Source organism: Heteronotia binoei, chromosome 9 (assembly GCF_032191835.1).
Source record: "Heteronotia binoei isolate CCM8104 ecotype False Entrance Well chromosome 9, APGP_CSIRO_Hbin_v1, whole genome shotgun sequence".
Lineage (NCBI taxonomy): Eukaryota > Metazoa > Chordata > Lepidosauria > Squamata > Gekkonidae > Heteronotia > Heteronotia binoei.
This window is the reverse complement of record NC_083231.1, coordinates 81385388-81411056: the sequence shown is the minus strand read 5'-3', so window position 1 is coordinate 81411056 and position 25669 is coordinate 81385388. Positions and strand designations below refer to the sequence as shown.

At 40.3% G+C, this 25669-nt stretch overlaps 1 protein-coding gene across 1 annotated transcript in view; it reads left to right on the top strand.

Moving 5' to 3' along the window:
• LOC132577246 (bifunctional heparan sulfate N-deacetylase/N-sulfotransferase 3) overlaps window positions 1-25669 on the top strand; it is a 108407-nt gene that overhangs the window by 38649 nt on the left and 44089 nt on the right. The window contains exons 3-4 of the mRNA XM_060246865.1: window positions 18557-18644; window positions 24297-24451. Of these exons, the coding sequence (XP_060102848.1) occupies window positions 18557-18644; window positions 24297-24451 (243 nt within the window). The remainder of the gene's footprint in view (window positions 1-18556; window positions 18645-24296; window positions 24452-25669) is intronic.

The following is a 25669-nucleotide window of genomic DNA, read 5'->3' as shown; positions in this document are numbered from 1 at the left end:
GTGTTTGGTTTGTTATGGTTTGTCCTGTTGTGAGCTATCCTGTAGATATCTGTTTAGAGAGATGGAGTATATGTATTTTAAATAACAAAATGCTAACTAAACAGGAAAAAGACTATATATATGTGGTTGGTCAGTGTTTAACTGTGTGAGGATTGAGGTCACTGGAGGGGGTTGCAGCTCCCCTTGAAGGACAGGCTTACAGTTTAGGCATGCTAATGGATCTCAAACAACTGTTGGATGCTCAGGATTCTTCCAAGTAATGTTCCATCTTAAACTTCAGTGGCTACACCAGATATCGCCATTCCTCAGATAGTGTTATCTGGCCACAGTAACCCATGCGTCTGATAGCATACAGATTACTGTAGTGCACTTAATTTGGGACTCCCTTTGAAAACTGTCTGGAAATTTCAGTTGGTTCAAAATGTGGCAGCCAGGTTTTTTGAGGGGCTGTGTACAGGGATCATATCACCTCTGTACTGAAAACTGCACCATCTGCCTGTATTTCTGGTCACAAAGTGCTGATGTTTCTTTTTACCTTTTAACTTCATGTTACTATTAATGAGTGTAGCTCGGGGACTTCAACCCTGGCCAAGAGCTCTGTCCATCATATCTGTATCCAAAAATCCATCATGTAATAAACTGTTACCTAAACCATAATAGAGCCAGTTTGGTGTAGTGGTTAAGTGTGTGGACTCTTATCTGGGAGAACCAGGTTTGATTCCCCACTCCTCCACTTGCACCTGCTGGAATGGTCTTAGGTTAGTCATACTCTCGCAGGACTTGTCCTTGAAAAGGCAGCTGCTGTGAGAGCCCTCTCAGCACCACCCACCTCATAGGGTGTCTGTTGTGGGGGGAGAAGACATAGGAGATTGTAAGCCGCTCTGAATCTCTGATTCAGGGAGAAGGGCGGGGTATAAATCTGCAATTCTTCTTCTAATAGCAGGAGTAATGTAAGTCGAGATTTTGTTCTTGCCTTCAGTCTGGTTTATTTAGTCAGTGTCCTGACTTCTTTTGTGTATTGCCTATAAATCCACTGGAAAGGTGAGAATAAGAGAATATTCCTAATTCCTTAGAATAGTATTGCTTATCTAAGCAGCGCCTTCTGCAGGGCAAAATCAACAACTGCTCATATTTGTGGTTTCTCTTCTATAGCCCATTTTCTGGAACAGTCTGCAAGGGGTGGTCAGGAAGGCCTCCACTCTCCTGGTATTCCACAAACTATGTAAAATTGAATTGTTAAAGAGAGATTTTCTATACAGGCAATAGGGTAGCATTGTACAAAATGATTCCCAAAGTTAGTTGAACAAAGTATTAGGGACTGTAGTCTATACAAGGAGGAGGAGATTGGATTTATACCCGCCCTTCACTCAGAGTCTCAGAGTGGCTTACTTATATCAGACACCCTGTGAGGTAGGTGGGGCTGAGAGAGAGCTCAGAGAATTGCTCTTGAGAGAACAGCTCTGAGAGAACTGTGACTGACCCAAGGTCACCCAGCAGGTACATGTGGAGATGTGGGGAATCAAACCTGGTTTTCCCAGATTAGAGTCTGCACAGAACCACTACATCAAACTGGCTGGTATAGTTTGCTGTAAACTGGATCTTATTGTGTAATTCTACATCTGTTAATGCGCCATGTTAACATTTATGCTTTACTTCAGTTTTGTTTTTTAGATTTCTGGCTGGTTCTACAACCCAAATCCTATTTCATTGTTTATTGAATGTCCCATCCTGTTGATTGCATTGATTCACTCTGTGTAATCCATCTTGTCCAGTGAGAAAGGCAGACTATAAATCACGTAAATAAATTAATTAAACTATGCTTGAGATTGTGCATTAGCCAGGTCAGCTGTTACTGTTTTTTTTCTTGTCTTTATTTGCACAGCTTTGTCTAGCTGCTGGTATTAATAGCTTCAGTCAGAAGTGGACTGAGAGAAACTGGACCTTTTTGTTAACCTACAAATAGGGATACAGGCTCTTTGCCAGAAGCCACCTGATTTTTGCTTTTCTAGGTTTCCTGCTTTTTTCAGTGGCAGGGCTGGACTAATGGAAATCAATCAGTGAGCATACTATAAATGTTTCCATGTTTAGGAAGTAAGAAGCTAATATAGACCTTTTATAAATCAGATAAGATCCAAAATAACCAGGTGAAGGCTGGTACATTTGATGCAGCTGCCTTCCCCTAATAGAAATTCATATAAAATGTTCTTTCATTTTAATAGATCAGCCTCGACCACACATCCCCTCCCCCTGTAAATACATGATTTATTCTTAAATATCATTTTTTAAAAGTGAGCTCAAAAAGAAACTGTAGTATTGGCAATCCATGTCCAATCACTCTCAGGGTTTCAAATAAAAGTGCCTAGTCCTTGTTTTAAGTTGCTTGTCCTCAGAATACTTCAAAAGGGCTGGTGTTTGTTTTGGCTTTGTTTTGTTTCCCTGTCCTTTGTTCTGTTCTTTTTCTTTAGAGATAACATTAAAACCCATTAAAATCCCATTAAAACCAAATGTGCAGCACAAACAGTAGTTCGTGATATTTTAGAAAAGTAGCTCATATTCTCAAAAGCGCTAGAGTTTTAACAAGAGCTGATTTAAAGATGGTAAAAGTCGTGCAGAAGCTTCTGAAATACAAGCCAGCATTTACCATGGCTGGGGAAACATTTAAAAGGCACACAAGCTATATGAAAATCATGCATAGTGGATGTGCACATGTATGAGCCAATATGTTGCCTTAATAGTCTTATAAACATTGCCCATGTTATTTGGAACACCAACATAGCCTCTTCAGCCTCCATGACTATTTTTAAATAAGCTGAATCATCAGTCTTGAGAACAAAGAGGTGCTTTGATCTAGCAGAACTCTTTTACAGGACTAGGTGTACGGTCTAATTTTTAGATTTTATATATTTTAAGCTGGGCTTTTATTGTTTTTACTGTTGACTGTTTTTATGATGTAACCTGCCCTGAGCCTGTTCTACGGGAAGGGCTGGCTAAAAATCGAATAAAATAAAATAATTAAATAAATGGTCTCCTTCATTTTTTTTTAAAGAAATGACAGAAAATTTAGCTCTTTTAAGATCATGGGGTGACAGACTGCACTTTTTAAAAGCCTAGAAGTGCTAAACAAACAGCTGAAGAACTGTGAAGGATTGATTGTTTCACAGAAACAGAGGACCTTGAATGACAGGCTGCTCCATGCAATCTTATTGGTTAGCATCAGCTGAACAGAGAAAGTCTTGAGAGAGCTGCATGCTGAGGAGAGATTCAGGTTAATTCCGCACTAACCTTGCTCCATGCCAGGCTTCTGTTTCCCTCTGAGCAAGTTGGTGATTTTGCACCAGTTGCTCCATGCTACCATTTTGCTTGGGAAAAACAGGTTTATGCTGCGGCGTGGCAAATTGCAGGTTTTCCCCATTTAAAATGGTGGCATGCAGAGCAACTGGTGTGAAATCATCAGCTTGCTCCAGAGAAAAACAGAAGCCTGGCACACAGGATTGGTTCACCCACTAGGCAAACTAGGCGGTTTCCTAGGGCGCCAGGAGGTAGTGAGTGCCGAATTGGGCTCCCCCCATGGCAAACACCTAGTTTGCCTCCCTTCCCACTGCTGCAAGCCCCCCTGCCGCCACCCTCTTTCCCTTCAGTGCTGCACTCCGGCGGCCCCCCCCCCCGCCACACACCACACCGCACTGAGGCTGGTCCTTACTGGCTTTGATGCAACTGGCATGGCTTCTACTTCTCTGAACAGCCTGCGATGCAAGAGGAGACTTCACTTCCCCTCACTTCTGGTTTCAGGAAGGAGGGGGAGTGAAGTCTCCTTTTGTGTCACAGGCTGTTCAAAGAAGTAGAAGCCGTGCCAGCTGCATCAAAGCCAGTAAGGACTAGCCTCGATGCAGTGTGGCATGGCAGGGGAAGCGGTGAAGGGGCGCAGTGCTGCCTGGACTCAAGGCAAGTACTGATTTGGGTACCAGCCTTCTGCTAACCAAGAGTCAGAGAATATTCAAAGAAAGTTTGCAGGAGTGTTTGTGGGGGGGGGGGGGAGACTGGGAGAAAGATCTCTTAACATAAACAAAATAAAATAAAGATTTAAGTCACTATGAAAAGCTTAAGAAACTCTCATTAGCCTGAAACATAACAACTGCAGTCTCTGTATGTACTGTTTTTACCTCGGAAAGTTCAACCTCTGATTTCACCTGACCTTTCTCCTCTATGTTAAATAAAATAGTTTGATATTTTTTGAATTTCAAAACACCTTGAGTACCATTTAAGTTGTTTAAGTTAAAGTGGACTCCTGAGCCTTACCTTGGGTTCCTGGGCTGAGCCAACAGCAAAAGTATCGTGCTGTGACAGGATGGGACAGCCAGAGTTCTTCAGCAAAGAAGAAAACACATTACTAGGGTGGCTCAGTCAGTAAAGGGAAAGAAAAATGGAGGGAAAATCTTGACCCTGGGGGAGGGGAGTGGATAGAGCTGTCATACATGACTTTTACTTTAGATGGAATGGTCATGAACCGTGAAAATTGAGTTTTGTCCCAGTTCATGGTTCATTAGTTCCCATGAACCACAAACCGGGATGAACCTCTCCTGCATTGTGAACCAGTTCAGGTTCATAGGGTTCATGGATCTTCCATGATCAGGTAGCGACAGCTCCCCAATGCCAGAAGAATGGAAGTGGGGGGAGATCTTCTAAAAGCCATTTAAAGGTAAAGTTCCCTTTAAATGGCTTTTGCAAGCAGGCACCATGTGGGAATGGCGTCCAAACAGCAAATTCACCATTTCCAGGTAAATCCACCACTTAGACTCCACCACCGATTGGTGCCTGCTTGCAATTGCAGGCAAATTCGCTGCTTGGACTCTACTTCCATGCAGCGCTTACTTGCAATACCTTTTTAAAGGACACTGCACAGGAGTGGAATCAAAGTGATTAATTCACCCAAAAGTGCAATTTCACACAGCTTTAAATGGGTTTTGTAAGCTGTGCCAGCAGTACTGCAGTGGCACAACTCGCAAGTGAACTGGGAAGGCATTTAAATGCCTTCTCAGTTGACTTGCTGGGTCATTGTGCTGCTGCAGAACAACTCACAAGTGAACTGAAAAGACATTTAAATGCCTTCTCTGTTCACTTTGTGAGTCATGACGGCACACACAGCTTTAAAAAAAACCATTTAAAGGGATCATGGATGGCACAAATTGAGGTTTGCAAAACTAGGCCCAGTTTGGATGAATTTCAGTTAATAATTTGGTTTTTGCCCACTCCTAGTTACTACTCTCATGGCTTCAGGGAATAGGATACTGACATGTATCCTAAAAGATACCAGCAAGTATCTAAAGAATGCCTTAAATAACTTTCTCAAATCTTCTGTCTATAAGTATCATAAAGAAAAGGGGCAGAGGGAATAAAAGCTTCTCATGAAAAGATCCCAGTTTCAGTTACTAGTGCTTCCAGCTAAAAGGATCTCAAGAGCAGATGCTGGAAAAGAACTCATCTGGTAGTTGGTGTATGGCTTTGCTGAGATTGCCTGGTTAGCCCTGACCATTTCACTGTAGTAATTTAGTAGTCTGTAGTTAACTGCAGTTGCCTTAAGTTCTTATCCATAGGAGCCTACAAAGTGAACTCCAGTCACATTTATTTCCCCTTGCAAGTCTTACATAGCACTATAGCCTGAGGAAAGGGGGATGTTAGGAGTGACTTGTGCAACTTTATCAATTTCATTGCCTCTTGTCAGCATTGGGGAAATGAATTTTTTAAGATTCTGTTGGTTTTTTACAGAGGCAATATCCACTTTGGAGAGGTGGGAATGCTTGGCCTTCAGAAACTTTCAAAAAAAAGTGATATATAGGGATTGGTGGCCTGTTTGTTTGGAATCAAGAAAAATAAGACAAAAACTGTTGTAGTAGTTTATGGCCAGTTTTTCACTTAAATTGTTTCCTTTTCCCCCCTAAGCTAAATTATACCTTGTTATACCTTAGAAAATAAATTTTAATTTCTTAAGTTGCCAAGTAATGGACTTTTCTGCTGTGGTAGCTGTGGCTGTTTTTCTAACAATATCCCTTAACTATAAAAAGAAATTGAAATTGTAAGTGCTTGAAATATTTTATCATTTGGATAGCAAATGAACCAAATATATCAGTTTTAAGACTCTGCATTTTCTTTCCCTGCCTCTCTTTCAAATGTAACGCAGGCAAAAATCTATAAGCCACAATGTATTATAAACCCTGGGCAACAGAAGGATCTTCTTGTCTGTGAGATTCTAATGTATTTGCTCCAGTGGCGAAGCATAATATTGTAAGGAAACAACCAGTCAACTGAACTGATCTCTGTCACCTGGAGATTACTTGTAATAGGGGGAGAGCTTCAGTTACCATCTGTAGGTTGGCAACCCTATGACATGGTATTTGGGTTTTAGTAAAACATGAAGAATTGATTGCATTGAAGAAAAACAGTCAGGAAATAGTCAGTAATCTAGATGGACAAAAAAGTAGACTGTCCAAGTGGCCAGTGAACTAACCAGATGTATTGCATGGTTCATCTGAATCTGAGGGCCAACAGAAATACAACTAAAATTTAAGTGTTTGGGGAGATGGACTAAGGATAGTGTTACCAGGTCTTCTCACCGGTGGGGGTATTTGGGGGGGCATTCCTAAATTGGGTAGGGACATCATATAACATCCCTGACTCAATGATGGGAGTATTTGGGGGGCATTCCTGGAGGGGTTGGGGAAACTGTTGGGGTTTAGATATACAATTAGCAGAGTAACGTGGAGAGAACCACGAATAACAGCCAGGCACACGGTTTAGCTTAAGAAACAAAGTAGTTTACTAATGAGGAAAAGGTATGAATGGGATTTCTAGAAAACAAAGAAGGATTCAATATCTTATCTAGCTTCTAGGCTACAACTCGACTCTCTCGAGTCCTAACTTCAACTGCATGAAGATCTAAGGGCTTAACACAAAGGGCAATAAAACTGACCAAATGGTTTCCCTTAGACCACCACCAAAATATATGGATTAGCTTATTAGGGCTCTCCCTCAATGGTCACTATGCATATTGACACCTAGCCTTGGCGGAAAGTACGTTTAAACATTCTCATTGGCTCTACCTACTCACTGGCTAAACATCAGCATGCATATACAAACACTTAATTAACTCATGACAACAGGAAGTGAAATTGCATCAGAAACCCAACAGAAACCCCATCCCAAACAGCCACATCACACAGGATGCCCCCAATGCAATGATATCAATGCAGTGATATCACATGGAGGTGACATCATCATGGAGACGTCACTCAATTACACTCTGGCTTTTGGGCAAACCTCAGATCACAGAGTTTTGCCCAAAAGCCAGAGCATCATTGTGTGACACTCCCTTGATGATGTCACTTCCATGAGATGTAGTTGGATACATCCCATGCAATGCAGCTGTTTGGAGGGGGGTTTCCCCTGCCTGCCAGCTGGCCAGCAGCACGAAGGAGCATTGGAAAGTAGAGGATCCCCTCGGGGATGGAGAACCATAGCTATGGAGTGAAAAATGAAGATAAAAAAATTGGTATACCTCATCTATATATCCTTCTTCCTATGTATATATAACACCCTTTCTTATTCAAGTTTTAAACCACATTTAAATGTCTCTAATATGATCTGTGACTGGTTGGTTACTACAACAGGATGGACAAATTCGTACCATCTGTATCATGTACATGGTGAGAAGGAGCCATGCAGTACAACATGCAGTACAGAATGCTCTCCACATTGAGATGGAAAAGGACTACAAATTTGTACTGCTTGGAAGTCTTTCAGGGGATTAAATAAATAAGGGAAAATGGCACGGTTGGAACCTTGGCCTTAGCCATGCAGCTTGGCTCTGGCAGTTAGTTAATGTCTAAATTGTACTTATTTTATTAGCCTATTACTTAAGGCAATTATGAACAAAATTAATGTGGGAGTAGATTGGGGCTTCATGACCTAAGTTCGATCCCAGCGGAAGCTGGGTTCAGGTAGCCAGCTCAAGGTTGACTCAGCCTTCCATCCTTCCGAGTTCAGTAAAATGAGTACCTAACTTGTTGGGGGGAAAGTGTAGATGACTGGGGAAGGCAATGGCAAACCACCCTGTAAAAAGTCTGCCATGAAAACATCGTGATGCGACATCATTCCAGAGTTGGAAATGACTGGTGCTTGCACAGGGATGCTTGCACCTTTACCTTTTTAGATTGGGGCTTAACTCTTGCATGTAGAAGAGTTTGTGGATGGCTGTTCGTAATGCATCCATGTGAGTGATGTTTCAGTGTTGGTAGCTCTGTATGCATTTCAAATGAATATAACCTCCCTACCATAGCCTCTATTTGGGGAAAGCTATTAAGAGAGCCAGTGTGGTGTAGTGATTGCAAGTGGCAGACTCTAATCTGGAGAACCAGGTTTGATTCTCACCTCTTCCATATGGAGCCTGCTGAGTGATCTTGGGCCAGTCACAGTTCTTCAGAACTCTCTCCGCCCCACCTATCTCACAAGGTGCATGTTGTGGGGAGAGGAAGGAAAGGTGATCGTAAGCCACTGAGGCGCCAAAAAGTAGGGTTTAAAAACCAATTCTTCTTTCTTTTCTTCTTTTTCCTCCTCCTTCTCCAAAACTGCAAGGAGCTCTGCTCTCATAGAGTTAATGAACAGCTGCTGCATGCAGGTTGCTGCCTGTGTGAATCTAGCCTCTGTAGTGATATCATTTTAAAGCAGAATGCTAATTTAACCCAATGTCTCAGGCCACTTACACTCACAAACAGCTGTTAAAACATTTGTAACAGTTTATTTGGAAGTAGTTAATCCATTGTTGGAAATAAAAAGCCATTTAAAAAGCAGTTAACATGCATATAAAAAGTAGGTCTTCTTAATAGCTTTAAAAAGCATTTTTAAAGTGAGAATAAAAATTGTAGTCCTAAACTTACTTACTGGAGTGTAATTTCTTTTGAAATAAATGAGCCTTACTTTTGAGTCTGTAGGAGTTTTAAAACTGATTACAGCCAACATGTGACTGAAATTAGAGAATGGTTAAAGTAATGGGGTGGAGGGAATTTAGTCAATATTCATACAATTTTACCCAAATGTAGAATTATCCTGCATCTTCAAAAAAAAATTAAGTTTTTGAAGATAGCCTGATAGTGATGGTGCTGTGTGAGCAAGAAATTGATTGATTTCCAATTTATATCAATCAAAAGAACCACATGACTACTACCGTATATGCCGTGCACCTCACTAAACACACAATCAAGATATATAATTTAATTACCAGACTACTTCTGAACATAGTGTTGTCATTACACATCTCTGTTGAACTTTCACCAGCTCTTTGTATCTGGAATGAAGGGAAGGATGTCACGTTAGAGGGCATTACGTTAGAATTATGATGCAAAACAGTGTGCAGGTTTTCTCTGCAGCACGTTATTCAGCTGGATGTTTGTTTTTTTAATGCTTTTTTTGGTTAAAAGTTTCCTTGAAGTAGTTTTGCCAAAGGGGGTGGTTAGAAGGTTACTCCCTGCTAAGTTTTCTGCTTGCAATTAGTTTTATTTTAAGGGGTAACATTCAACAATGGTATGTTGCCTTTTCCAGAGCCAGGTCAAAGAGGTGTGGTACAGCTCAATGATGCTTTATATGTGCCCCCACTGTTGTGCATGTCCCTACATGGGCATGCTTATACTCACCACTCCCTTTTGTGGATAGGCTTGCCAGTCCCCAGGTCCAGATGGGATCCCCCGGCTTTGCAGGCTCCTCTATGCTGCCAGCCAACTGGCTGGTGGTGGGAAGCTCCACCCCCAACAGCCACAATGTGCCTTTCGATCTAAGGCAGGGTTAGAAACTTGCAAAATCCTTATATTTTGGAAGGTGTGTATGTGCTTTTAAATCTCAGTGAGACTGAAGCTCATTGGGCAGGGCAAGCAGGCAGAGCCACCTGTATGAGAGAGGAAGAGAGAGAGCACAGTCCCTGTGTTTGTTTTGCATTCCTTTCAGAAGCTATTTGTATGGTGAAAGGGATAGCACAGAGTTAACTAGAACCTGATTATGGGATAGAGGAAAACTCCACCCCCTAGACCACTCTCTCCTTAAGTTGGTTAAAATACAGCCAATTGTGACATTCAACAACTCTGGTGAGTAAAGCCATCTATACCATTGCTCCAGGGAGATCACAAAAGTGTTAGCATGCAAACTGTTTATTTTGGCTGCTTTGTGAGTGTGTGTTCACTTTCATTTAGTGGAAGTACAGCTGCTGGGGAACAAAAAAGAGGATGAGGAAATGAAGACTGTATTCAGGGGAATTGCACTGCTGAATTTTTATTTATTTATTTTAGGAAATCTCCCAACTCCACCCCCAAAGTTTCTGGATATTTTCTGAGTTGGACCTGGTAACCCTATTTGTGGACCACTAACAACCCCTCCTTGCCTTCACCTTTTACACGGGAGGAAAATAAGCAGCATTTAGCTGCATATATTGACCCAATCCCATACCAAGAGATGCCCGGTCTCTCCTCAACTCTGAGATAATCATTATGGACAAGTTGTGTTGGGCCTTAAAAATAGGGTTGCTACTTGTACCTTGGGATCATGAGGAAATTATCTCAATTTCTAAAGAAATAGGCCTGTTACCTGATACACTAGATGGGTCCCATGGGGAACAGTGTTTGGAAGAGCCAGATAGTATGTCAGATATTGACATGTTGCTCCCAAGCTTCTAAGTGTGTAGCGTTGGGCTAATGCTGCTTTGTGTAGGAATTTTTCACAGAGACTTAATATGTCCAATTAAGTGAAACAGCAACATATTAAAGACCACTAAGCTGCATGCTTTTAGATTTTTTTTTAAAAAAAGAACTCAATTATTAAAATGTAATTTAGTAATTAAAATTTAGTACCAGTGGCTGGCACCTGGTGGGAGACTGGAGGGCAAGAATGGGGGGGGGGGGAATCAACTTGACAGTGATTTTTGTCTCATTTTTCCCCTGCCACCCTACAGAGGTCAGGGGCTGCTACTAAGAGATTTCATGCTTAGAATGGGATACCGGGCAGCCCTGGGTAGTCAGGCACTTTATATTGAGACCAAACTTGCAAACTTCAGACCCACTGTGGCAGTCTGCCAGATATATTGTGGTCTCAAAGAGTTGTGATAATTCTTCATCCATTTTTTACTTTTCAAAGCTGGAAAGAAAAACCAGATACTTATCAAGCACTTGATGAGTTCATGGGTTGCATTCAGCATGGCACTGAAGTTTTGTAGACCTGGACTTAGGCAGAAAATGCACTAATATAAACATATCTTCTTCCTAACTTAAATATTACATGTGCGGCTATCTAGGGTGGAGTGGGAAATGATGTGGTACAGTAGGGTGCTTATTAGTTCTCTTGTTTTGATTTGCCTAAGAATTTTTGACCTTTAATTAAAAGAAATTGATAGTTTGTTAACTCTGTTAGCAGCAGGATAATGAAATCATCTAAAGTGGTAGAGCAGTATCCAAGAACTAATAACAGGAAAGCAGATAAAATCCTGAATACGGCACTGTTAATTGCATTGCTTTATTAAATAAAATTGGTAAGAGATAAAAGCTTAAGCCTACCTTTCTATAATTAGGTGCTTCTCCCTAGTTGGTTGGTCATATTCCTCAAATCATTTGATTGTGCAAATGAATGAGGGGATGAAAGAGCATAATATCAAGGCAAATACTTAAATTATTCTATAATCAAAGGCACTAACTGAATAGATGGTAAGTGAGAATGGGCAAAGTCAGTACCATGACTTTCAAGTGATCTAAACATAAATATATAACTTTTCTGTTTTTCATGTATGGGTGGAATCTTACCTACTTTTCAGTTAAATTAGTAGGAAAGCTACTTAGTTTCTTGTACAATAGACTAGGTCAGAAGCATCAAACTCATTTTATGAGGGACAGATCTGACTTAAATGTTACTTCATTGCCCCTGTGTTCCATTAAAATGAAACATGAAGTATATAAACTTTATAAAGGTGATTTCAGATGTCAAATGACAATAGCAGGTGGATGACAATCACAGGCTTGCTTGGATTAGGTGTGATATGCAGAGGGGTAGTAGCTGTGGAGATACCAGTGTTGGTAATGAAACAGGAAACCTGGGTCTCAATTCCATCCAGGAGGATATAAAGAATAAATGGACATAAGTCTGACATTAGAAACTGCAACACTGCTGACCGAAGAGCAGCAGTGCTCTTACAGTGGAATTTCAAAGGGAGATTAGAGAGACTGCTGAGTCACAATTGATAAAGAAGCTGAAGACAATGCATGCTCCTGGACTGAATTGAGGGCTAGTTTCCCTGTCTCATTACCAATGTGTGCTATTATCATTTGGTTTGTGAAATGACTTCATTCTCCAAGATATAAGGACCAATTCAGGTGTTCATATTCCCAGAGTCTTTTTGAATGAAAATAAATGCAGATATGAACAGAGAAATCCATTTTTTAAAAAGTAACTTTGTTCAGAATAAGCCAAAATAATTTCCGTAGTGTACATAGTCTTGTCAGAAGAATCCATCCACCCACCCAGCCTCCCTCCCAAGTGTGCTTGCACACAAAAGATTATACCTGAAATAAAATGTTGTTAGTCTTGAAGCTGCCATCATGGGATCCAACTTTCTTTTTTTCTCTCTCTTTCCTCTCCCTCCCATCCTCCCCAAAAGAAGAAGAGCAGCTCCAGAGAAGGAAGCAGAAGCTCTGTGTGTTTATGTGTGAACACAAGAGAGAGAGAGACAGAGGCTTGTTTTCATATCTAGCCATGAAGCAGCCATGGAGCTATGTGTGTGTGTGTTTATGGGAGAGGTAGAGGAGAGGGAGAAAGCAAAGAGCCATCAGAGCTGGGGGAAAAGCAAGCTGCAGTGTGGTTGCAGCAGCAACCCTGGGGAAAAAAGCAAGAGAAGGAAGTTGCTTGGGTGGGGGGATGAATTTGAGCCCTGCATAGGCTGGATCTGTCCCACAGGCCACATATTTGGCACTCCTGGGCTAGGTGTTGACCATGGGCCAAAGGATTGGCTTTGGGTAGAGATCATTTGGCATAGGTGATAATAATCATTTAGTTCAAAATCACTTTGATCCCAGTAAATGAATATATGTTAGTTGTTTAGAATTAAATATGGCAGAATTGGCCTTTGATTATATACTAATGATTTTGTACACTGTATAATAAAAATTTTGCACACTGTGGGTTCAGAGGCCTCTATGCTCCTGCCCTCAGTAGCTCTCTTATCCATCACACCCTTAGGGCTTGCAAAGCCTTAGAACTATGGAGAGGGAGTGCTGCCCTGTAGAACCTGGAGAGAGAACCCAGCCACCTCCTCACTGGCCTTCTACACCCCTTATGAGGCCAGCACAGCCGGCTGTGCATGCTCTGTGAATTTCCCTTAAGCCTTGCTAGAACTAGGAGTCTCATGACGCGTCGGAGGAATTTTAGGCTTCACTGTTTCCTAAAGAGGCAGTCTTCTAATTAGTTAGGGGAATTAGCTTCAAGGTGACAGAGCGAGAAAGAGTAACTGGGATTCTCCACCTATGTATACTAGGATTTTTCCCTTAAGAGAACTCTCAAATAAACCAGGCATATGTTCAACTGGAAAAGTTTTTATTAAAAAGAAAATAGAAACAGAATAGCACATACACACAAAACACGTACAAGAGCTAAGAGAAAGTCAGGAAGGAGAGGAGGAAAGCAATTTCAGGGAAGTACAATAATTACCATTCTTGGAGAGGTCCATGGAAGCAGCAAAAGAAACAGTGTTTCGAGAGAGAAGAGAGCCGAACAAAATGGGGGTGTATGTAGAGGATCCAAGGCCACACACACTGCTGGGAAACAGAGCAAGTATGGGCATAATCCAGGAAAATGGCCCCCCTGCAGGCTAGAGATGCCAAACACACAGCAAGTCTCCAGCTGACTCTCCTGATTCTCCTCTTCTACCAAAAGGAGATCACCTCCCTTTTCCTTCTGACCCTACGATCCTTGACTTCCAGGCCTCATGGGGTCCCCATTTTGGCCTGGCCTCATCTGATGGCCTCCCTCTGACTACCCCATTAGCTGGTTTCTCAGAACTCCTACCAATTCTATCAAAAGGAGACTACCTTCCCATTTTATTTATTTATTGATTGCACTTATACCCCGCCTTATCCCAGGGCAGCTCACAACATAAATAAAATACAATAAATGTGGAATTAAAAACCAGTTAAAGGTGGCTCTTCCTTCTGACTCTGTGATAATCAACTTTTGGGCCTCCTAAGTCCCCCCTCCCTTTTGGCTTGGCCTCATGTGCTGGCCTCTGACTACCCCATGAGCCAGTTTCCTGGAATTCCTGCCACTTCTCTCAAAAGAATATCACTCTCCCTTTCCTTCTGACCCTGCAATCCTCAACTTCTGGACCTCATCTGCTGGCTGCCCTCTGACTGCTCGAAGGGTCAGATTCACAAAGTTCCTGCTGTTCTTTGAAAAGGATCATGATTTCTTCCTCAAGCCTCAGATCTTTGCCTCCTCTCTCTGCTGTGCCACTGCTGGCGTGCACCCCGCCTCTGCTTTTCTCTCATCTCCTTCCACTCGTAATTCAGGCTCTTTCATGCTTTCCTCCATCCCCCCAGACCCCACAAGGGCCACTTTTGTTTGGAGTTTGCAGGATTACTATTGATGTTTCCAGGGCTGAAGAAGGGCTATAGAAGTGCACTCCCAATTGTTTTGTTGGGTACCAATGTATCTGCTGCAGCACCTACCAATGCAAACCACACAAATCTCCATAGAAACCGTGAAGGTTCATGGGAGGTTTGTTGCAGGCATGATCACACAATCCTCAGCTCATGAACCACAAACTGAGTGATTTTAGCTTTGTGATGAGGTTCATGCTCATCCCTAAAGCTTCTGGCAGATATGACATAGAAAAACAATAACTTAATAAGGTTTTCTGAGGTGGATAATGATTGTAAGAGGTTTGATGAACCTAAAATACCTGGCAAAAAGAGATAATGGTTTAGGTGAATAGAATTAAGCGTTGCTTAATTAAGGTAATTGGGTGCAGGGAAGTGAGGCTGAGTGTTGATGGGATTAATTCAAGAGTGAGTCAATAGTTTTTTTGGGGAGACCCATTGTCCTAATTATGCATCTCTCCAGGGCATGGAGGGGGCAATAGACAATCAGCTGCTGCTCTAAACTACATGTCCAGTCTTGTTTCTGAGTGGCATCCATTTTGTGTCATTTTGGGACAGGCAGTGTCTTGCACATATGATTTTTTGAGGTGATATCTTGAGGGTGTTTATGGTTATTCTAGCTGCAAACTGTCCCTCAGTGAGAGGGGTCTGACTTCTAACGGCACCTGCAGCCACTTTCTGCCTCCCATTGCTCTGGCCAGGCTAAACTGAAGTTGGCCATTAAAAGGCCCATTCTGCTTGCAGCTTTAAATACAACCTCTGTATCCTTTGTAAATCAGCATGTGTTATTAAAAATAGAACCTTATTTTTTCAATAGAAAGCAGCTTTAGGAACTAATGGTTTCTTATGGTCTCTATGCAACGAGTAACTATTTTTAGTGCTCTAGTTTGTTGAACATATGAAGCTGCCTTATACTGAATCAGACCTTCGGTCCATCAATGTCAGTATTGTCTTCTCAGACTGGCAGCAGCTCTCCAGGGTCTCAATCTGAGGTTTCTCACACCTATTTGCCCGGACCCTTTTTTGGAGATGCCAGGGATTGAACCTGGGACCTTCTGCTTCCCAAGCAGATGCTCTACCACTGAGCCACCGTCCCTCCCTATGTGTAATTAGTTACACAAAGTAGTGTTAAGTCATCTCATTCTGTTAGCTTTGTATGATATCAGAAATAATAATGCACTGCTGTGTCAGTGTACCAGAGTTTTGTCACCTTATCTTCTTTAAAGTACTGTGCCATTATTTTGCTGACCACTCCCCCCAAAAAGAGTCAAATTGGTCCTTGCCTATGTTTTGTATAATTATATGCTAAGATGCTAGGGGGAAACCTGAAGCCAGTTTAGTTATTTTCCTTCTCTTGTAAATGTCCATTGATTGAAGAGGCAGTTTCTTGCTCTTACATTATTTTGACATTTTGGTATCTTACAAATATATTTAGATTTAAACAAGCAAGTTATAAAGTATAGTAGTCTGTCCCAGTGCATTTATATAGCCATATTCATATAAACTCATACTCAGTAGAGTAATTCATAAAAACAATTTTTAAAAGTGGAAAGAGCTCTCAACAGCTTACCTTGAGTATACAAAACAGCATTTAGAAATTAAAATTTAGACTCAACCCCCCACATGAAAGCATTTCTATATGCTTAAAGATAGTCACGCACTCTTAGAGTAATAGTTCCTGCCATCTGGTGCTGCAATCTTTTCACAAGTTTTAACATTTTGGTTTAGAACCTAAATGACGAGTAAAATGTCAAGTCACCCAGAAAATAATCAAAGGCGTGACAACCAAAATGTTACCTCTGCTTGTCTAGCTAGGAAACAGTTCATTGGAGAGCAGCAGCATCCTGCTTAGGAGGTCCAGAAGGCATGCTACTGTGTGCATTTTGCTGGTGAATTTTCAAAGAATCGTGCAGAATAGCAGCATGACTCTTATTGATGTTAATAAGAATCATGTGGCTCAAAGCCCATATAAACTAGCAAATGTTTCTGCACAGCAGAGTACAAATCTTTTGGGGAGCCTATTGAATGTTGTTGTAGCTGGAAAAAGCAGACAAGATCAGTAATATGTGTCTTTTGTCTGTGTCCTTGGAGAAAACTCAGTAATGGATGTCAGGTCCAGAGTGTTGGATTTCAAACTGGAAGACTGACAGACTTCCAGCTTTTCGAGTGTAAATATTGTTCTGCCTTTTTATTTTGTCTCAAGGTTAGTCCAGTAGCTAGAACTGAATTTTATATAACACTTTGCTTTACAAGCATATATATTGATCAGTGAGGTGCTTCCATCCATTTGATCATTGAAATGTTCAATAGTTAATTATGACCCTAGATCAGAAGACAAGATCAAAACATATGTAGTATTAAACATATACATTAGTTGTATGTATCACTATACTGAATATAAACAAATATTTGCTGGAATAAAATGTTCTTTTACCTGAAAAAACATGTCAAGGCAAAAAATCTTGCTATGTTAAAGGTAGTTTCAATACAACAATCAATTTAATCATTGAATACATCTGCCCTAACTGAAGCCACTTGGAAGATACAAAGCCCAAAATGCCTCCCCCCCCCCCCCCGCTTGAAGTTATTAATTACCTACTTTCTCCTAAAGAAATCTGGAGGTCAACAGGGAAAAAGTAAACATTATTTCAGTAATTTTTGATAGTATTATTTGAAATTATTGGAAGTTAGGAATTCCAGCCCTTGGCAGGCAGTTTCTCAGTGCAGAGCACTGGGGACAGACTTCTTGGAAGTCAGTTCTTGTTTCGAAATAGGAGTAGGGTTGCCAATCCCCAGGTTGGGAGGGCTTCACGGTTATCAGAAAGCAGGGGCAGGGATTAATGTCCACTGGGCACACCATTATGCCCCATGAAGACCGGTCCCCATAGGATATAAAGGAGAATCAATCTGTAGTTATCTGGGGCTTGGGGGTGGCTGTTTTTTGAGGTTAGAGGCACCAGATTTTCAGCCTAAATTACCTTGTGTGAGGCCTACAAGATGAAGGATGGAATCATGCAGTTTTCTTAGCCAGGGCAAATTCAGAGGGCCTGCATTTTTTAATACCTGCTGAACATATATTTGGCCATAGTTCTTGATAAATAGCAGAAGATCTACTTATCTTGTATCTACCGGCCTGACTCCTGTGTGAATGGAGAAATTCACACATCATTTGCAGCCACAGGGCTCTGAAGGGTTATAAGAACACTTGTATGTGTGGCAGATGTGGACATAGATAATGCGCATGGGGACTCAGTGCACTGACCTCACTGTCTATGTTGACTGAGCAGGCTGGCCATATTCTCTGCCTAAATGTGTTTGCCATAATGTGGGCCCTAAGCATATATAGATCATGATTTCACAGACATTAAGACAAGCCTATATGTGTCTAGTTTATTCCTGTGTAGGCTTAGCTCTGGCCTGGATAGCCCAGGCTAGCCCGACTTGTCTCGGAAGCTAAGTAAGGTTGGCCCTGGCCAGTGTTTGGATGAGAGATCTCCAAGGAATACATGGAGGCAGGCAATGGCAAATCACCTATGACTGTCTCTTATCTATGAGATTGCCATAAGTCAACTGTGACTTGACAGTGTCTTTCTACCACCAGACTTAGTACAGTTATCTGGTTACTGGGATAGAAACAGTGCTCTGTTGGCCAGGGGGCGGGGGGGGGCAGGGAATAATTGTACAGTTAGTTAAAAATCTTTATCTATCTAGTACTGCTTATACGGCTATTGCTTTAAGCAGAAGTTAGCATCAAAATTATTTTTAATTATTATTTCTCTTATATTTATGATACTTAAAAATAGGGCGGAGGTTATATCATACACCGATACTATATCATACACCGATACTATTACAAACTTGATGAATTTTTACTTTGTATATTTCAGGCTCTGCTTGATACTCAGAACCTTCTGAGAGCTCAGATAACAAATTTCACTTTCAACCTGGGCTTTTCAGGGAAATTTTACCACACAGGTAAGACTGAAAAACAGTAAAATCACTCTCAACCTGCTAGTATCCTTTTGGTGTATAAGAACTGAAATTGATTTTGGTGCTGTAGCTTTGTGCAATGAAACAAAATGAAATAAGAGTAAAGAGCTCTCAGAGCCTGAGGAAATAAGAAATCTTCCTTTAGGAGGATAAAACAAGAAAATCAATCAACTCTTCCTTATGTTGTGAATTTTACAACATGAAATATCCTGATACTCCAATACCAAACATTTATGATGTTGTATTTCCCTGAGGGGCTGATGTATTATTTGTCAGAATATCATGGTTATGCCATTCTGGTGGTGCCATTGTCTAGTGATCTTTCCTATAAGACACCTTCCATTTTTTGTTGAATCCCAGCAGTTCTTTGGAAACCAAAGCAGCATTCTTTGCAACTGCTGGTGGAAAATGTGTCTTTATTTTGAATACTGGCCTCATGTAAATTGTTGAAAAATACTTTACATCTGATACTGAACTTCTTCGGTTATAATGAGTGATGTAGTTCATGTGATATAGTAGAAGCTCTACTCGACTTTTTAAAAAGCTTTGATAAATAGATTTGCAATAGTTGCAGGAGCAGGTACAATACTACATTTCAGACTTAAATTCAGCAAAATTTTCTTCACCTCTTTAGACTAAACTAGATACATGTAGTCTACAGAATGATAGGCCAATCTGAGAGCAGCTTGCGTATTCATTACCACCACGTATGGTTCCATCTATATATTGGCATTTCCAGCATTTTCCTTTATAATTTTTGTCTACTTTCTCCAATATTTTTTGGAGTTATATACCATCTGAAGACTATTTTATACCAGTTTTTTCGTAATGCCTGGCTGGCTGTGAACATAATTTATTTTCCTCATAACCATTCCTATTGGTATCTTTGGAATTCTGCATCCATTTAATCATACATTTTTTTACTTGTCCATCTTATGTTTCTAACTGAAGTAATAACTTGTATATCCATCATAGTAAATGATCTTTTTGTTTTGTAATCAGTTGTTCAAACTCAGTCATATCTCTTAAAACTTCTGTGCTGATAATCTTCTTTAATATTGAAGCTGATTGGTGATATAACAACCACTGAATATTAATTCTTTCATCTTTAATATCTTGCCAGGATTTGAGTTTTCCCTGAGCATTTACCATGTTGCCATACATTAGAAAATCACCTTTATTTCTTGTAATTGTGATGAGCTTCTAGGGGGGACATAAGCAGAGAGTTTGGAGGGCTTAATAAATTCCAATATGTAAATTGGGTTGCCATATCTCCTTGTCCTTCTGGCAGGGCGGATTTAGGGGCATTCTTGGGGTGGGTGGGGACATTGTGTGAGGGATGTTCTGGTTTTTGGGCACACTCTGTGGTTAAACTGGGTTTAAATGATAGAGTTTGCTCAAAAAACACAGCATCACCAATGGGACATCAGGGATGTCACATCGCAATGCCCGCTTAGGGGAGTTGTTTCCCCTACCAGCCAGCTGGTTTGTGGTGGAGAGCAGCTTCCAAAACTGGGAGATCCCCCACTGAGACCTGGGAGCTGGCAACCCTGTATGTAAACCATATTTTCTTTTTCTTTTTTCAATTTAAATTTTATTGTATTTTTAAAACTTAACTGACATAACAAACATCACAAAAATAGGGAGTTTCATTCCAAGCATTACAATTAGTGTTTGAGATCAACATATGTATCCATAAACCAACATTCAAACAAAGTTACAAAGGAAGTTACATATTAGTATATTGATGACTCCATCTTTATCAAATTTACATTTTAGTTTTCCTGAATAGTTAATGGAAAGCTAATGATCCTTAATCTAATATCAGAGTTTAAAATACTGATAAGGGATAGAATAAATACATTTATGTAATACCAATAAGGAATAGAATAAACACATTTATGTAATCAACCATATATTTATAATCTGATCGATTTGGTAGAACATTATTGGATTCAAGATAAACAATAACTGGATCCCTATAGTGTTGCATATAGTTAGTTGTTGATAATAGAGTCTCCTAAAAAGAATACCTTTTGAGTAATTTGAGACATAATGGAAGTTTCCCAAATTCCATTGTACCATGTTTCAAGTGTAAGTTTAGTTGAATCTTTCCAGCAGGAGGCAATGGTATGTCTGGCAACTGCTTGTAGCTGGGAAGTAAAATCTCTCTTGGATTTTAGCACAAGATATCTGGCCAGTGATCTAAAAGAAAAAATTCAGGACTGAAAGGGATGTTCACCCCGTCCACTCTACAATTCGAATCCTGACTTTTGACCAAAAAGACGCCACCTCCTGGCACTCCCACCACAGATGAAAGTATGTTCCATAAACCATATTTTCTAAAGTCCATCTCTAATTACATGACTTCTTTGTTGTTTTATAATAGTTTTGGTTGGTTTTTTTATCCATAAATAATTGTGTAAGTGTTCATCTAGATCTGCTGATTCAAGTTTTACTATTCTTTGTCTTGGATTTGTAATCCAGTCTTTAATCCAACCCAAGCTTGCCATTTAGTATTATAATTTTACATTTGAAACTGCTACCCCTCCTTTTTCTCAACTTGTAGACTTATTCTTGGTTTTCTGCCATTCCAAATAAATTTATTTGTCTGTCTTTGCCACTCTATCAGTATTTTTTTCTTCTCTGTATATAGGTAGCATTTGGAATTTAAAAAATAATTTTGGCGTTATATTTATATTGATTGCTGAAACTCTATGAAGCCACAATATTTTATTTTATTCTTCATCTGGATAAATCTGATTGTATCAATTTCCAAGTCTTCATATAATTGTTTTTGAAAAGATTATAATTTTGTCCAGTCACATTTATCTCCAGATATTTAATTGAATCACTGGCTACCATGGTTTCTGTACTCTTTATAATATCTTCTTACATTAATAATTTCATTATCATTTTTGTCTTCCTGTCGTTATTTGTTCATACCAATTGATATTTGCCCCTCTTAAGTGCAGTACAAGCTTATAAACACATAAACTGTGAATGTGAACATGACAATGAAATTGAGACCTGGAGATTAGCAGTAGGATTTGTATGGACTGTGCCAACTCCTTGCACAGTTAGCAGCATTGAATTGTTTTTAAAAATCCAATTGAGATACTTCCCAGCTAATCATATTATCTCCTCCAGCAATAGGGTATAAAATGGCTAAGCTGAGAAGAACGAAAGGAGTAGCTAATTTACAGCATAGCTTCAGTGTGAACAAGACCTTCTCTGCTCTGGTGACTTGCAGAAAGCAGTACATCTACATAATTACCACGGAACTGATCTCTTTATGTTGGCTCACCCCTGAAATGACCATATTGTTCAATGACAAAGTCATTGGTTTTAATGAACTCCTAAAATCTAATGGTCCCAGCCAGGCTACTGCATCATTTCAGCTGCCTGAAATGATGTCTCCTTCTTAAAATCATTTGTTTTTTCCAGGCAGAGAGGGAAAACGATACCAAAAGAATAAACTGAAGGATGGCACCATAGCAGAGAGAAAAACTGTATGAGTAGAAAGCAATTGCATGTGTAAGATCACATTAGTAGAATATTCTTTGGATATGGAGCAAGGAGGAACATTCAGTTTGTTTGTTTTTTAAAAGGCTGCTTCCAGACAGCTTTTTTGTTCAATCTCACCCAGTTTCCCTCTTTACTACATACCTACTGTCCATGTAGGCCTTTTAATCCTCAGCATAGGATTTTTAGCAGCCCTACCTTTTTCATCTGAAGAATAGTTGACTGAATCAAACCCAGAATATGGCAAAACAGTCTCTTCATTTACTTGATTAAAGTACACAACTACTGGTGCAAAAAAAGAAGCCTAATGCCTACCAAGAAATTTGCTGACTAGAGTTTTGGAAAGTCTTTAGAGAAAGAGAGTCCTTTAAATGGGCAGGAGATACCAAAACTATGAGGAACACAGAGACAGTATTAATTGGGTGCTTGGTCTTTAGAAATGAATAGATATAGGAACAGAGGTGGCCTGAAAGAGCTGGAGATGTTAAGGACTTCACACATCAAAAACATTACCTCATCCTTTTCAGAAGGAAAAGGTCCATTTCTTTTATTGACTGGAGTTGATAAAACACATCCACCACCATAATAATAACATGCCCAAGCACACTTACACTCAAACATGAATAACATGTTCCTGCGGCCTGACCAGGGCTTAATCTGGGACCAGTTCCACCATTTTACAGGCTTAGATGTAGTGGAGGGGTGAAAAGGAGAGGGAAATTGTACCTTATCTCCTATTGCATTTGGCATCTAGCACTGCCTCCCCTAGCACCAGCCGTTCATACAGTGTCATCATTTATGAGTCTGGTAACCTACAACTCAGAGAGACTCTACACACATGGTTCATACCTTTTAAAAATGGAAATTAACTGCAGACGCAGAGAGTATACTTTGGATTTTGCCAAGTTTGTGTAACATCACCATGTGGACAATCTGAGGATACATTGTCTCCCAGAGACTGAGTATTGTCCAAACCAGCTATGTGATCCATGGCATCACTTTCTGCTGAAAGATCTAATAAAATCAACATGGTACAATTTTACACTGTTGTAGCATATATTTTTGAGCCATGGTGGCATTAGTTTGTTAAACACTAAATAATCAGCTACATCTTCAATATTCCAAAAAGTGCTTGTTTTGAGAATTTATTAGGCAAACTTAACTGTAATACTTTCTTTTTTAGCTAATTAATGGCCTTAAAAATTCTTTAATCAGTTGCAGTTTTCACTAGTACTCATTGTCTTTTCTGCTGTGCACCTATAATATGGATCAAAAGTCTGACCATTCTTTTGGCCTAAGTCTCTGCACAGCTATTTGCAGATCTGAGCTTCTTTAGGATTTATTTTCTACATAATTAGTTCCCTTGCTTCCCAAGCACAGAGTCTGACTTTTCAGGCTCCCTTGCCTTACCACGTTACCAGTCATTGACTGTGGCATTCTGTTATGGGCCTTGGAACTCTGAAGTTTACTCACAGCTGTGCTTCTCTGAGCTTAGCTCAGCCAAATGAAATGCAGTCCTGTTCCCTAAGGTATTTTCCAGTTTGCCAGACTTTAGCTTATGTTCTTTAGGGGCAATCAATGCAAACACGCATCCTCAAACTGGCAGATCCAGTTTTTTTTCTTTTAAACATATAGATTAATCATTGTTTGTTCTGTTTTGTTTTGGCCCATGACCAAATTAGATAAGACACTGCAAGATTCATGAATGGAACTGTCCAGCAGGTTTTTTTATAACTAAAATAAGCCCTAATTTGGATTGGTAAAGAAGGAACATATTTTTCCTTATTGGAGCTAACTTCTGTTTCCCTGAAGAACAAGAAAAAGGGGCATCTTTTCTTCAACTGTTCTTTTTTCCTGTCTAGGAAACAACCCCGGGGAGTTGGTTTAAATCAGGTATACCGTCCAGTTTTGCCAGTCTCCCATACCGTGGACCTGAGTGCTGCCCCCTACAGTTACATACTTTAAAAACTCTGAATGTCCTGGATGCCTTCTTTGATTGCTTGTTAGTTTATTTTACTGTTAGGTAGCTTTTTCACATTGTTGATTCTGCTTCTGCTGATTACTGTCATGTTAAATTGAAGAGTTATTAAATTAACTTCTTTCTTTCTGCAGGAACTGTAGAGGAGGATGAAGGTGATGATTTATTACTAGGATCTGTGGATGAATTCTGGTGGTTTCCTCATATGTGGAGTCACATGCAGCCACATCTTTTCCATAATGAGTCATCACTGGTGGAGCAAATGATTCTCAACAAAAAGTTTGCCTTAGTGAGTTCAATTCCTACACTGTGCATTTGGTGGAGGTGTTCTATATACTGATCTATAGCACACATTTTCTTTTCATCTTTTAAGGGTTTTTCTCTGCTAGAAATTCAGTGTATCTTATTTTTAGAGGCATAGATTGAAATGGCTCTGAGCAATTTATCTGTATTGTCAATTGAATTGTGCTTATATGATTCCATTGGATGAAGATTAATACAAATCATAATTATATTCTAACATGGGGAGGGGCTATGGCTTATTGATAGAGCATCTGCTTGGCATGCAGTAGATCCCATCTTCAATCCCCAGCATCTCCAGTTAAAGAATCTGGCAGTAGGTGATGTGAAAGACCTGTGCCTGAGACACTGGAGAGCATCTGCCAGTCTGAGTAGACAATACTGACTGTGACGGCCTAGTGGTCTGTTTCATGTGTTCGCTCCCCTACTTTAGATTCAGAGGAGCTGTTGTCTTTTTATCCACAAGCCTTGCAGTTAGTTCAGATAGATTTTTGGGCCCTGACCAATGTAAGCCAAAATGCCCTCAAAACGAGGATGGGAATTGTCAGGTGGGCACCTGGCTTAATCAGGATCTTTTTATCTATGTATATATGATTCCACGTCCAGAAATTAATGCTTAAATCTACCAAGGACTCTAATTAAGTAAAAACAATTAAAATTTATTCCAGAAAAATATAGGCTTACATACAAGACAAGTAATTTACAAAACACACATACAGTTCTAAGAAAAATAGAGAGAGATATAGAGACAACACATGGATAGACAAACAGGGTGATAATTACCGATCGTAGTCTTCAAGAAGGCTCCAATGGCGACGATAGAGGACAGGGGAAATGGGACCCTTAACTGTGGCCAGAATCGGGGATGGATCTAGACAGCGGAACTGGGGTACTGCTAGATGCACACATGAGTGTAGCTGGGTCAGAGGTTAAATAGACTACCTTGAAACCTCGGGATGGGAGGTATAGGGGTGGATGACAGGTGGTTAGCTGGTACATGACCTCAGAAAAGGGGAGGCTCTGCAGTGACCATAAGGGCTGGACTAGTGCAGTAGCCAATAGCCAGTTAGTTGGCAAGCCCTGATTGGACGCTCATAGCTAGCCAATGAGCGGACTTGGCCTTAGTTACCTGATTGGCTGTCCAGGTAACAATGGGCCAAGGGGGAGGCTCCAGGATGACTGTTGAGGAAAAGAATGGGGGAAGTTA